We start from the raw sequence: 14720 nt of genomic DNA, 5'->3' as shown, positions 1-14720 counted from the left end.
AAGAGGCTGAATTCTAGAGTTGTAGGTAGTAGAGACTAAAAGCTCATCTATGTGCGATGTGATATATACTGGAAAGATGGTTCAGACAGACGCGGTTCTGAATCCTGGTTCCATCAACAACCAGCTGTGAGACTTTAAAGTCCAATACTGGAATACGGCAATAATGGTACCAGCTTGCCTTAGTTAGAAATTGTGCTTGGCTGGTTGAAACAAAGCTTAACGCTAATGACCTACCAATGAGAAGTCTGGAGCCAGGCAGTCAAAGACTGGCAATTTGGCAGGATAATGTCATCAAGGGCTTGGCTTCTTGTGTCAGGCACTCATCACCTCATATTTACAAGATGACTTTTGGGTTGCTGTCCATTGTGTTCATGTCCCACATGAGATAGAGGGGAAGGGGCAAAAATCAAATGCCAGTTGAATTAGCAGCTCTGTCCTATCCTTGAGGGAGTTTTTCAGTGATGCTCAACACAACTTTCTTTTGCATCTCATTTGTTAAACCTTAGCTATAAGGACACTGCATCTGCAGGGAGGCTAGCAAGTGTAGTTTTTCAGCTGGACACATGGTTGCCTTCAACAAAAGCAGGGATCTATTAGTAAGAACTAAGGGCAAGTGGATATTAGGTGTGCAAGTAAAAGTCTCTGTCACACATGACCTTACATAGCTGTTTGAGGATTAGGAAAAAATGTATATGTTTTACATTCTCAGTATATTTAGAGGGAGGGACAGGTTGATGAATCTGCCTTTGGATATTCTGAGCTTTAGTTGAAGATGTTGCCGGTATCTGGAGTAGTTTAGGAAATCTCAGAAAAAGGATTGAGGCTGGTTATTGAGATTTGGAGGTGTCTGCATAATAAATGGAGAGGGCAGAAGCTTTAACTGCTGGTGCTGCAAAAATATGGAAGCGATCTCTTTCATTGGTCACTCCGACATACAGTGAAAGAGGTCAAGTATTTTCGGTTGTAATTTATAGAAACTAGAGGGATCGTTGTGAGTGTGCACACCACTAACTGCAGCAGAAGTTGCTTTAAAGATAACTTTGGGTCATGATTAGAGAAACACCAGTCCTTTTCTTTCCTGTTCAGCCTCTAATTGATTCAGGCAACTGTATTTCTCTGTCTTTAAGCCAGTAGATCCGGAGCTGCAAAGAGTGTGCTTCTCCCAACTTCTTCAGAACACTTCCTCTCTTTTGGCTCACTCAGCCCTCCCAGATTCTAATTCAGAGAAAATTTCCCACGCTCACTCTAAAAAGTGCCCATATTTTCTTTATTTCTCTTGGTTAAGGATTTTTTTCCCCCCTTCAGGTAACTTTATCATTAGCTAATGTCTCACACATAAATTCTTGCTTTTTGCATGTCCAGAGGGGCTGGTAGAAAATAGGGAACCCCTTTAATACTGGGGGTATCTCAAGTCCTTGTGATTAAGAAATATAATAACCACTGTGACTATTTTCCATGGTTTGTCTACTCCTGGTCCTTGCCCAGGTTTCCGCCTCTTCTCAACATAATTCCTCAGTCTCTTCCCACACCTGTCCCAGTTTCCTTCATTGAGAACAGCAATTTGTTGGTTTTCTCCTAAATACTTATTATAGATTGCTACCTTTCCAAATATTTTGTTTATATACTGTATTTCCTGAGATAGAGCGTCGCATGCAGGTCCTCCAGATTAATTGCTGAATGTATGAATGAGTGAAAGGGAGACATAAGAATATCAGAATAATTCACAAAATACCAAATACATATATATGAGGCTATTTAGTGAAAGCTAAGTAAGAGTTATAACTATTTAAAAATATACTGAATTGTGGTAAGCATTTCATGTTGTCTGTAAGTCAGATCATCATGCTGTAACCTTAAACTTATATAGTGCTGTATGTCGGTTATATCCCAATAAAACTGGAAGAAAAAAATTTAAAAGAAATAAAAAATAAAGATACACTCAAGTTATAAGTGGAAGCTACAGAGTTTATGATTTAGAAATAATTAGTATTTGGATGATAGAAACTTTGGTGTCCATTCTTCTCAAAATTTATAGAAGCACAGGTGATAACTACATCCCCAAAAGATATAGGGGTTTTTCTGAGGTGAACAGAAGTTGGAGATATTTAACATATTAAATGAATTCTCAAGTTTAATATCCTTTATTCGAATGCTGGGAGTTTTGAGACTATTGATAATAGAGGCAAATGTTTTAGTTATTGACTTTAGCTCAGTGGGGGATTACATGAACTCATTAAGACAGATATATGCCAAGTTCAAGGCCTTTTTGCTTTGTAAGAATCTAAAAGTCTGTGTTTTCCTGAATATACAAACATTACCATAGTAGTTTGAAAAAAATGGACAATTCAGGCTTTTAGTATTGGCTCGATGATGCATGAGTGCATGGGTATTGAGTTACAATCTTCATGTCAAACATTAATATTAATTATTCTATTACCATTGGATTATATATATATCTATATAATATATATTTATACATATAATTCATTATATGTATCATTGTTGCATACATAGAGAGAGAATATGTTAATACTATGAAATATTGGCATATAATGTTTTGACTAAAGCAACATTTCAGAGGAGAAAATCTAGGTCTTCTATGTAATTGAAAATTAAAGTCTATTTTTAACATTAAATAAACTCATTTCTTGTTTTCAGGGCTGTTGTGTGGGAAATAGATTGTAGACAATAAGAATTGAAGTATGTTGATAAGGAGTAAAAAGATGCAAAGTCTAGGCTAAAGGAGGCGGTAGCTTGGAATGATATCTACCGTCAAGTACTATTGACAACTTGGATGCAGGGACAAGAAAGAAAAACAAATCTAGGTTTTTAGTTTGAGTAAGCAAGTGACTGGTAGTGTCATTTGCTCAGGTGGAAACGCGTGAGGGAGGAGGAGGTTTGGGCGTTGCTAGGAGACAACATTGGTCTGGGCATGTTACATTTCAGTGCACATTGTGTATTTATGTGGTTCTACTAAGTAATTCAGTACGTAAGTTTGGTTGGCCAAGGAGATTTTATATAAATGTAGGTGTCATCAAAAATATAGAAGTGAGTTAAGCTATAGGACTCTGTAAGTTGCAAGGAAAAGTGTTTTTCCAAGAAGAGAAGGGAATCCGTGGGAAAGGTTTCGGGGGAGTGTGAGTAGTCAGAGGTCTCAAAGGGGAGGGTAAACTAGCCGAGGTGACTGAAAGGAGCAGAGAGTGAGGTAGGAGAACAACAGGGAATACGTGGTATTAATAAAGGCAGAAGGAGAATGTGTTTTGAGGAGTCATCAGTGGTCAATTGCGGTAAATTTAAATGAGATAGAAAGTAATAAAAGAACAGAAAAGTGAACCATGGATTTGACAATATGGAGGCCAACGATGAACTTGACACAAATGGAAGAAATTTGTTTTTTAAAATAGAAAACACACATGTTTTTGATTCAAATAAAGCTATATAGATGGAAAAGGATCCAAATCCCAGGAAAAACATTCTTGAGGTCAGCAGATAGGGTGGATAGCTCAAGTACAATGGTTTGATTTTGATTTGAATAAAGACACTTAGCTACAATAAAAGGAGGCTAAGTAGGGGGTATGGGGAAACTCAAGATTTATTTTTCCTCTCATATCTCATGTAGCACAGATCCTGGAGGTGAGGGCGAGTACATTTTGTACTGCCTTTGCCATTTTCAAACTATTTAATTTTCTTTTCCCTTTCAAACTCTCAACTCTTTTGTAGACTGCATCACCATACTTTACTCAAAATCTTTCATGTTGCTAGCAACCATCAAATATATAGTAATCACACTGATTTGTTGAGGATTTTAGTACGCAGATTATTTTATTTCTCCCCACCGTCACTTTTGGCTTCTCACTTTCTTGGTCGTCTTGGCTTTAGTGATCTGTTTCTCTGCCTCAGTTTTGTCATAGATTCTTATGAACATAGCCTTGGCTTGCTAACTCTCATAGATACACTACTACTGTTGAAAATCGACTTCAGGCATCTCATTCTCTGTCAGCTACTTCCCACTCCAGCAATTCTGCATCCTGGTAAAGTCCCACCACCGATTGCTGCTACCAGAATCTTCTCGATGTCAATCTGCCTTCTCTTATTTCCTCAGTTCTCTCTTACAAACTTAGAGACCGTGGACCTTCATTATCATCACTCACATGTTGGTACCCTTATCCTCCTAACCCTCCTCTCCTCTCATTGTCCATGACTGGTTAAACCCAACCCTCTCCTTTTTATGCATCTTCGAATACTTAGATGAGAACAAAGCAAGACAGACAAACGGGATGACTGGTTTTACATTAAGTCAATGGACATAAGTCTCAAAGGGGCAATCCACGATGCTCAGCTATTCCATTATATTCTCCCTAGTATATGCATTTTTGTCTCTTCTAAAAAAAAGGAATTTTCTCTCCTCCTCAAACCACCTTCTCCTCTCTGTCTCAGCTGACAACCTTGTCTCCTATGCCATCAAGAAAACAGAAGCCATCAAAAATAACTTGGTCATATTCTCAAATACCTGTTGCTGCACAAAAACAATATTTGTTGATCTGTGGTCAGGTTTTTGGTAACATTTTCCTATGCCTTCTCTTTCCTTTTTAAGTTTCTTGCATCTTGTTATATAGCAGACTAGTAGTAGATGATTCGTAGTTGAACTACTATGGAAACAGAATACTTTCTGAAATTGGGTGTGTTTATGTTTGTTCATTTGTTCATTTGTGTAATTATGTTTTTAAATGAGAGTCCTTATTTCACCCACCTAGAAAGACAAGGGCATTTGAAGACAGTCATTAATGAGGGAAGGGTGAATTTTGTATATGAATCAAAAAATAGCATAATTGAACAAGAATACGAGTAGAGTGGTAGTTATTTACTAATATTTAGATAATTTTGAGAAAATCCTTTACATGCCAAAATATTTATGTAATTTGAGGCATTCTACTTTTTAAAAAAATTTTATTTTATTTTGGATTATAGTTGATTTACAATGTTGTGTTAGTTTCAGGTGTACAGCAAAGTGATTCAGTTATACATATACATATATCCATTCTTTTTCAGACTCTTTTCCTATATAGGTCATTACAGAATATTGAGTAGAGTTCCCTGTGCTATACAGTAGGTCTTTGTTGATTATATCGTATATGTTAATCCCAAACTACTAATTTATCTCTGCCCCTACATTTCCCCTTTGGTAACCATAAGTTTGTTTTCAAAGTCTGTGAGTCTGCTTCTGTTTTTTGTTTTTTTTCTGCTTCTGTTTTGTAAACAAGTTCATTCGTATCACTTTTTTAGATTCCACATATAAGTGATATCATATGATATACGTCTTTTTCTGTCTGACTTACGTCACTTAGTATGATAATCTCTAGGTCCATCCATGTTGCTGCAATGGCATTATTTCATTCTTTTTCATGGCTGAGTAATATTCCATTGTATATATGTACCACATCTTCTTTATCCATTCCTGTATTGATGGGCATTTAGGCTGCTTCCATGTCTTGGCTATTGTAAATAGTGCTGCTATGCACATTGGGGTGCATGTACCTTTTCGAATTATGGTTTTCTCTGGATATATGCCCAGGAGTGGAATTGTTGGACCATACGATAGTTCTATATTTAGTTTTTTAAGGAGCCTTAATACTGTTCTCCATAATGGTTGTACCAATTTACATTCCCACCAACAGTGTAGGAGGGTTCCCTTTTCTCCACACTGAGGGGTTCTGCTTTGAAACATGTCTGTGGAACCCTGGTCAAGGCCCCTGAGTGAGCAATATAAAAACAGAAAGGTTAAGACCAACCTGGTGTTATTAAAACAAAAGATGTTTCTAAGTATATGTGAATGGGTTAGATGTCTACATATGTTTCCTTTTAGAGGGACCTCTGATCGTGACCAGGGCTACTATATCTGATGAGAATGTCTCTTAGGAGCCACAGTTTGGAGTTTATAATGGCATATTCAAATCCACTGTGAAGATAATTATACTATTGTCTTTATTTTGTACTGTTGGACAGAAAAGCAGAGATTACTGACAAGCAGGTTATGAATCAACTGGAACACTGGTGAAGTTTTAAACTAGACATATTTTATGTTAGTATGACAGATTGTGGAGTCAGCAGAATTTGGTGATTGGCTGTGCAATTAATGAAATAAATTCAGCAAATTATAATCAAACAAAAAATATTGAAGTGTTTGGTTTTTTTTTTTTAATATTCAATTAGGTATTCAATTGACAGAAACACAGACTTGGAGAGATACTTCAATATTGATGCCAACAGTGGAGTTATTACAACTGCCAAATCTCTGGATCGAGAGACAAACGCTGTTCATAATATCACAGTCCTTGCAATGGAGAGCCGTAAGTTGTAACGTTTAACGTTAAATTAGGATGGGGAGGACATTGAGAGTGGAGAATGGGTTGACATGAGTTTACAGTTGTGACTTGAATTTTACTAGGTGTTTGTTTGAATTCAGCAAAATTTTGAAATTTTCTAATTTCAAGCTGCGAAATATTTATATCCTCTAACTTTATTCGCTAATACTTACAAAGTTAGTGAAAAGAGGTTATTACCATAAAATAATGGGCCTGAGTTACCCTCAGAGGGCTTCTGCTTGTTTTGTGGTCATACTTTGTGCTGCATTTACGCTGACATGGGGTTGGTCCCATAGTTTATTAAAAAATAGTAAATTGATCTCTAACCAAGACACCCAGATTTCTACATTTTCATATGGAACTAATTTTGGTCCTTGATAAGAAAAACATTGAGAGAACAATGCATACTGTGTGCATGTTATATACATATGTAATAGGTACATAATATATACACATATTCATATAAAAATCGGCTCTAGCATCAAAGAATATTGAAATTCCTGGCTTATTTGTCACTGTGTGTGTGTGTTTGACATTTGTATCAGAGTTTCCATGGCTCCAGTCTACAGTGTTGTGGTTCTAGATTTTATTCAAGTCTTAGTCATTTCCTTATTAGATTGTGCTTTAGAGAGGCAAACATTTTTGGTTGATTCTAATCGTTTTAAATATGAGTTTCCTAAGTAAGATGAGGTTGGAGTAATAGCTTTACTCTGAGCACAAGCAGACCGTGGAGATATTGTGGGTTCGGTTCCGGGCACCACAGTAAAGTGAATATCACAATGAAGGAGTCACACAGATGTTTTGGTTTCTCAGTGCATATGAAAGTTGTGTTTATACTATACTGTAATCGGTTAAGTATATAATAAATAGCATTATGTCTAAAAAAAACAATGTTTACACTTTATTTAAAAAAGACTTTATTGCCAAAAAATGCTAACTGTCGTGTGATCCTTCAGCAAGTTATAGTAGGAACATTAGGAACATCAAAGATCACGATCGCAGATCACCATAACACATATGATAATAATAATAAAGTTTGAAATATTATGAGAATTATCAAAATGTGACAGAGACACAAGGTGAGCAAGTGTTATTGGAAAAATGGGACCAATTGACTTGCTCGATGAAGGGTTGCCACAAACCTTCAATTTGTAAAACACACAGTATCTGCAAAGCGCATTCAAGTGAAGTGCAATAGAACGAGGTGTGTCTGTAAATGATAAAACGTTTTCCCGTTTATTAGAGAATCCATCTCAGATAGGAAGAGGCTACGTGGCCATCACTATACTTGACATCAATGACAACGCCCCAGAATTTGCCATGGACTATGAAACCACCGTGTGTGAAAATGCCCAGCCAGGCCAGGTGAGAGTCTCCAGAACGCCACGCTCCTCGTTCGCGATTCCGTTAAAGATGCCCAGCGGCGGTTGCCTTTGAAATCCTACCAGCTTTAAGATAAAATGTAATCAGCATGTTTCAGCAAAACTCACGCTTTGATGTGTAGCATAAACTAATATTAAAGGAACTTTCAAATTCTGTTTAATTGGGATGATGAAAATTCCTCTGGAAGAAAAGGTAAACGTTGTAAAAGCCGTGCTAAACGGTTAAGGGCTTAGGCTTTTTTAAGGAGAAATACAGCATGTTACGGCATGTTAAGCTCGATTGGGCCGCTTCCCACATTACACAGCGGGGCTTAGGTACCTTGAAGTTGTAAGAATTAAGTGTGGTGTAATCTTGTGGTTTGGTCCACTCATCCACATTCTCAGTGTCCTGTGATGTTTACTGACATGGTGTAATCAGTTGGTACAGCTTATTTCTGAGGTTCACAAAAGTAAATTCAAATATGAATTTTGAAAAGGACATGATTGATTTTCAGAGCCCTTTTTAGATTGGGTTCATATTAGTACACCTGACACCGCCACCTGCCCCCTCTCCTCCCACAGCTCAGTCAGGAAGATGGTATTTATCATCTGTGTAAAGTTGCTCTGTCCTGCCTCACAAAACAGCCGAGCACACCATGCTTTCAAGTTTTACATTCTCTGTTCCTAGGTTATCCAGAAAATCAGTGCTGTCGATAAGGATGAGCCATCCAATGGACACCAGTTTTATTTCAGCTTAACAATGGATGCAACGAATAACCACAACTTCTCACTGAAAGATAACAAAGGTAAGGTATAATTTTTTTCGTCAGAGGAGGCAACAGGTAGAAGCTTTCTAAGCAAGTACTTTTTCTCACTCAGGAATGCTGATAATGTAATTTTTGTTTTCTTCATATCAGCGAGGACATTAATTATAGGGCGGTGAGCCCCTTAAGTAATTTTTATCTATGGATTTGCTGTCATGAAGAAGGAACTGCTACTTAAATCATTTTAGGCCTAAATCCAAAGAAGGGGGGAAGCCAGATCCATCTCTCTCTGTCTTTTCTTCTAGACATTTGCTTCCTTACTTGTGTACCAAGCTCTTTATGCAGAGTATCTATGGATGGTTGAGGACCAGCTAAATGCCTTAACAAGGATTATACTACCTAGGCATAACCTGAGAGGTTAGGAAAATAATTGGGCAACACATTTCAACCTAAATCAACTTTGACTTAATATTTCAATGCCAACATCAGTTATCATTTTATTTTTAACATAAAAATGAAAGTAATCCATGCAAATAACAAATATACTCTTTATGCAAAGAAATAGAAAATTACAAAAGAAGAATTCCCTATCCTCCCAAATCCTGTTTCTCTGCTTCAAAGATAAACACTCTTAATCAGTTTTATAAATGTCATTATAGAAACATTATTACAAATACCTATAGGTAGATTCTGGTTTTGCTCAATTATATAAACATATATATATACTTCTAGACATAGAGACAGTATATAGATAATTGTAAAAACTTTCAAAGGAAGCATGAGAACTTGCTATCTATTGTCTAATTTTGAATACATTTCTCTCTCTCTCTCTCTCTCTGTATAGAGAAAGGATTATACCCCAACAATATAGGAAATGTAATTCTTCAAGTTTGAATGTGTTACTCAGCTTTCAGATAAACAAAATGTAGAAATTTGTTAGTTAAGTCTGGCTTCTCTAAAAATACTTGCTTTCAGGAGATGGACATTATAATGCTTTTGCCTGAAGTCACCACTTATTTTACTGCAGGAAATTCAACTTTGGCCTCAGAAATTCAATCTGAAAATAATACATGTTTCTGATCCCACTTTCTGCTAAATGAGGATACTGTCTTTTTCCTGTAGTAACATAAAAGGAAGCACATTCTCTGTGTGGGTAATCCCAAACCCTCTGACTTAATCATAGTTGGAAAGGACAATTCTCAGCATTTGCATTCATCCAGCACAAATGCAGAGAGGGGAGTTTATGATTTCCCCAAGAAGGGTCTGAACGTTTCCCTCATTTGTTATCATCCAGTACCACCATGATTGTAGGACAGCACAGGAACTAAAATGGCTGGATTTCCAGGACATTGACACAGCCACACAGTTGAAAGATTTCCCCAAGGGCAAGCCTAGAGCTCCCTCATCTGTGGGAATCTTGGAGGAAAACATAAGGAATAGGAAGAAAGAACGTCAGTTCATCCGTTGACTTCCATTTTAGGAAGCACATACAGAACATGATGAATTTTATGATCTCTTTTGTGAACATTATGTTCCTCAACATGGGAACATTGCTGTAAATTTAAAAATCATATACATCAGATATTGGGCATTTTAGCATGTGCTCCTCAACGTGTCGTGTGTGTGTGTGTGTGTGTGAGATTTGATGTCAGGCATGTTAGGTTACAAATCAACAACTCTGAAAAAACTTTGTGTATCAAATCATAAATATGTATAACATCTGAATGGTTGTAAGGCAAAGACTAGGGGTGTGTCAAGGGTACAGAAACATACTCAAGACAATATGCTTCAACAACTCCATGTGTAGTTTTTCAACGAACACTCTTGAATTCATACATTTTAAAATAAAAGATTTGTTTACATAAAAACCTACCAGCTGGAATCTGAAAACCAAACACTTTTCTTCCTACTACATTTTACAATTCCAATCTCATGTGCGCTTGCTGTTCTGTGCTGTTCGAGACAGAACAGATTTCAGCTTGCTCTTTCATTAGAGTATTGTTCATTCTTTCATGTCACTGGATAAAGCACACTGGGTAAAACTATGGTCCTGGTGTTCCTTCTTTTCCATTATATTTTCATTAATTGCTCTAAATTTTAAAATCACATAAATTCCATTATTAATTAAGACAAGTTAACTGGACAAATTGTTAGCAGATTAAGAAATCTATTTCTGATATAGAAATCACAGTTGTGTCATACAGACTTACTGATCACTGTTAAGTTTCATAATTACCATAATAGGTTAGATGAAACAGAATATTGAATATATTATAAATTAAACACTATTGACCTATTTTATCACTGACAAAATGTTTATATACATGGTGTTTTGGTAACCCTATGTACCAGTACGGATTTTTAAAAATTACCCAATAATTCCTCTTTTGACTATCTATGCATATTCATTTTAATTAAAACTAGAGTGGCTTATTTTACTTACTTCTATATTGGGCTTGGAACTTGTCCAAGAAAAGATGGATTGGAAATTTCACCTATGCTATCTGATGATGATGCAAAAATACTTAACCTGTTAATTTTTATTATCTTCTTTATAAGCATATGGTTTGAAATGTTAAGATTAGTAAAAAGGTATATGTAATTTTTACAGAGTTGCAGGTAATGTAATAAATGATGTATAAACATTTCCCCATTCAGTTTTACTTTATAACTGTTTCTTTGGATATAACCATATAGCATGACATAAATGTATTAAAATGTATTCACATGAACCAATATTTGGAAATACAGCTCTCTGTCAAAAGAAGCTAAGGAGAGTGACTTAAGTCAGATAAAGTTTTTTTTAATTAATTTATTTTTTTAACGTCTTTATTGGAGTATAATTGCTTTACAATGGTGTGTTAGTTTCTGCTGTATAACAAAGTGCATCAGCTATACATACACATATATCCCCATATCCCCTCCCTCTTGCGTCTCCCTCCCACCCTTCCTATCCCACCCCTCTAGGTGGTCACAAAGCACCGAGCTGATCTCCCTGTGCTATGTGGCTGCTTCCCACTAGCTATCTTTTACGTTTGGTCATGTATATATGTACATGCCACTCTCACTTCGTCCCAGCTTACCCTTCTCCCTCCCTGTGTCCTCAAGTCCACCTCTACATCTGTGTCTTTATTCCTGTCCTGGCTAGGTTCTTTAGAACCATTTTTTTTTTTTTTTTTTTTTAGATTTCATATATATGTGTTAGTATACAGTATTTGTTTTTCTCTTTCTGACTTACTTCACTCTGTATGCCAGTCTCTAGGTCCATCCACCTCACTACAAATAACTCAATTTCGTTTCTTTTTATGGCTGAGTAATATTCCATTGTATATATGTGCTACATCTTTATCCATTCATCTGTCAGTGGACACTTAGGTTGCTTCCATGTTCTGGCTATTGTAAATAGTGCTGCAATGAACATTTTGGTACATGACTCTTTTTAAATTCTGTTTTCCTCAGGGTATATGCCCAGTAGTGGGACTGCAGGGTCGTATGGTAGTTCTATTTTTATTTTTTAAGGAACCTCCATACTGTTCTCCATAGTGGCTGTATCAATTTACATTCCCACCAACAGTGCAAGAGGGTTCCCTTTTCTCCACACCCTCTCCAGCATTGTTTGTAGATTTTTTGATGATGGCCATTCTCACTGGTGTGAGATGATATCTCATTGTAGTTTTGATTTGCATTTCTCTAATGATTAATGTTGTTGAGCATTCTTTCATGTGTTTGTTGGCAATCTGTATATCTTCTTTGGAGAAATGTCTATTTAGGTCTTCTGCCCATTTTTGGATTGGGTTGTTTTTTGATACTGAGCTGCATGAGCTGCTTATAAATTTTGGAGATTAATCCTTCATTGCTTCATTTGCAAATATTTTCTCCCATTCTGAGAGTTGTCTTTTCGTCTTGTTTATGGTTTCCTTTGCTGTGCAAAAGCTTTTAAGTTTCATTAGGTCCCATTTGTTTATTTTTGTTTTTATTTCCATTTCTCTAGGAGGTGGGTCAAGAAGGATCTTGCTGTGATTTATGTCATAGAGGGTTCTGCCTGTGTTTTCCTCTAAGAGTTTGATAGTTTCTGGCCTTACATTTAGGTCCTTAAAGTTTGGTGGGACAGAGTCCATCAGAAATCTTGTGTTCCATGCATTTGCTTTCTTTACTCTAGACAACACAGCCTCAATTCTCACCAGGAGAAATGGCTTCCGGAGACAGGAGCAATCTGTTTATTATCTGCCAGTCTTCATCGTGGACAGTGGATCACCTTCACTTAGCAGCACCAACACCCTCACCATCCGTGTCTGTGACTGTGATGCAGATGGGGTAGCCCAGACCTGCAACGCCGAGGCCTACGTCCTCCCTGCTGGCCTCAGCACGGGAGCCCTGATCGCAATACTGGCCTGTGTCCTGACGTTACTGGGTAGGTACTGTTTGCAATGCTTGCTCTGTAAGAGCAGTCACACCACCATAGGTCAGAACTTTTTTCTTTTCCTCTTCATACCTTTTGAGAACATATGCAGATATTCTAATCCATGGTATTTGGGTCACAGAGCAATCTATGATCACTGGCCACACTTTCCAGTGATAACTCAGAAAAATTATCAATTTCATTTTTTTAAAAAGTGAAGATAAATGGCTTATGTTTAAAATTGAATTTTTTCAAGATTTTTAAAACACTTACTATATCTCCCAGCTGTTTGCTTTAGAATTCCAGGAACTGTATTAAAGAGAATTTTTTCTATGTTGCTTTGATAATATGCTTATTTTAGAAATAATGGCCTTGGGTGGAATCTATGATATTTAATTCCTTAAGACATGAACACTCTTTATATTAGTCTCTATTCTTGCCTGTGTGTTTGAAATACATAATGAAAAAAGACCAATGAATATGGGGGCTTAAAAAAAAAGAAATGATGGCTTTACATCCTACCTCTCTTAAGATTTAAGGTGGGTTTTATAATTATTTGCGAATCTTAAAAGGTTTGAAATTTCAGCAGGGCAAAATTTCCCAAGAAGAATTTACATTTAATTATACTTTTCCATGATTACTTTGTTATGTGGTTAGGTTAGATTTATAACTCATATTAGAATTGCAGTTTTATAAGAGATTATGCAGCATCCTTTTAAAAATTGGGAGGTATCCAACATGGGCATTGGGTAATGGGTTTATTCCTTTACATTCTGTGAGGGCAAAGTGTACCTTCCTACAGCAAGGACAGTAAGCATTTAATTTTGCATCTGAGCCTGTACTCTGTGTTTTCTTGGGGTTTAATATAATTTCTAAATTCACTTATATTTTTGTAAATGCAGAATTTAGCAATGGGAGTCATAACTGTATAATGTTTAAAAACAAGATTTATGGAGTTCGATAAAACCTAGCTTTTATGACTGCCTCCAATATGTACTAGCTCTTCACCAGGAAAACATTACTTCTTCTAAGGCTAGCTTCTTAATCTCAAAGGGGAAAAGAATAGAACTAGACGCATAAGCTTGTTGTGAAAATTAAATGAGATAATTCATGTGCCAACCATCTAGTGAACATTGAGTAAATTTTAAGTGTTATCAATGAAGCAAGTTCTCAACCTATTAACCAAGCTAAGACATACTCACTAATACACTGTGTAAATGATCTCATAAAAATGGAAGCTATTATCTTCTATAACTTCAGCTAGCCAAATAAATCTAGAAGGAAATAAACTTTTTTTCATATAGCTTCACATAGATCGCCAAAACTTTTAGAAATTCATTAGAAATGGCAAATAATTCCCAATTAAAGTCTAATTAGAGTATAAGGGACTAAGTAAGTTGAAAAATATGGAACCATTGCAAAGTGCTTATTATTTCTCTATCAGGTTTCAAAAAATATTAATAAGAGGTAAGTTGTGTATTTTATAGTAGCTGGATAACCTAGATGAGAAGATAAAGATTTTTCTTTGTGGTGTTTTCTGTTTGGTTTTTAATTTTATTGGTATATAGTTGTTAGTTTCAGGTGTACAGCAAGGTGACTGTTTTATTATATATATATAAAAGAATGGAGATTTTTCTTCATTTTTTGATTCTTTTCCCATAAAGGTTATTACAGAATATAGAGTTCCCTGTGCTGCTCTGATCTTTATGTTTTGTTTCCTTCTACTAACTTTAGATTTTGTTTGTTCTTTCTCTAGTTGCTTTAGGTGTAAGGTTAGGTTTGAGATTTTTCTTGTTTCCTGAGGGTAAGATTTTATTGCTATAAACTTCCCTCT

The 14720-nt window shown here is 36.1% G+C and overlaps 1 protein-coding gene across 1 annotated transcript in view; it reads left to right on the top strand.

Annotated features, from left to right (window-relative positions):
- The window catches only part of CDH7 (cadherin 7), a 124206-nt gene that overhangs the window by 93441 nt on the left and 16045 nt on the right, over positions 1–14720 (top strand). Inside the window, exons 8-11 of the mRNA XM_079942346.1 lie at positions 6211–6347; positions 7606–7727; positions 8412–8529; positions 12647–12898. Coding sequence (XP_079798472.1) covers positions 6211–6347; positions 7606–7727; positions 8412–8529; positions 12647–12898 — 629 coding nt within the window. The remainder of the gene's footprint in view (positions 1–6210; positions 6348–7605; positions 7728–8411; positions 8530–12646; positions 12899–14720) is intronic.

This window comes from Stenella coeruleoalba (genome assembly GCF_951394435.1).
Source record: "Stenella coeruleoalba genome assembly, chromosome: 14".
NCBI lineage: Eukaryota > Metazoa > Chordata > Mammalia > Artiodactyla > Delphinidae > Stenella > Stenella coeruleoalba.
The sequence above is the reverse complement of the archived record's forward strand: the minus strand, read 5'-3'. Positions and strand labels throughout refer to the sequence as shown.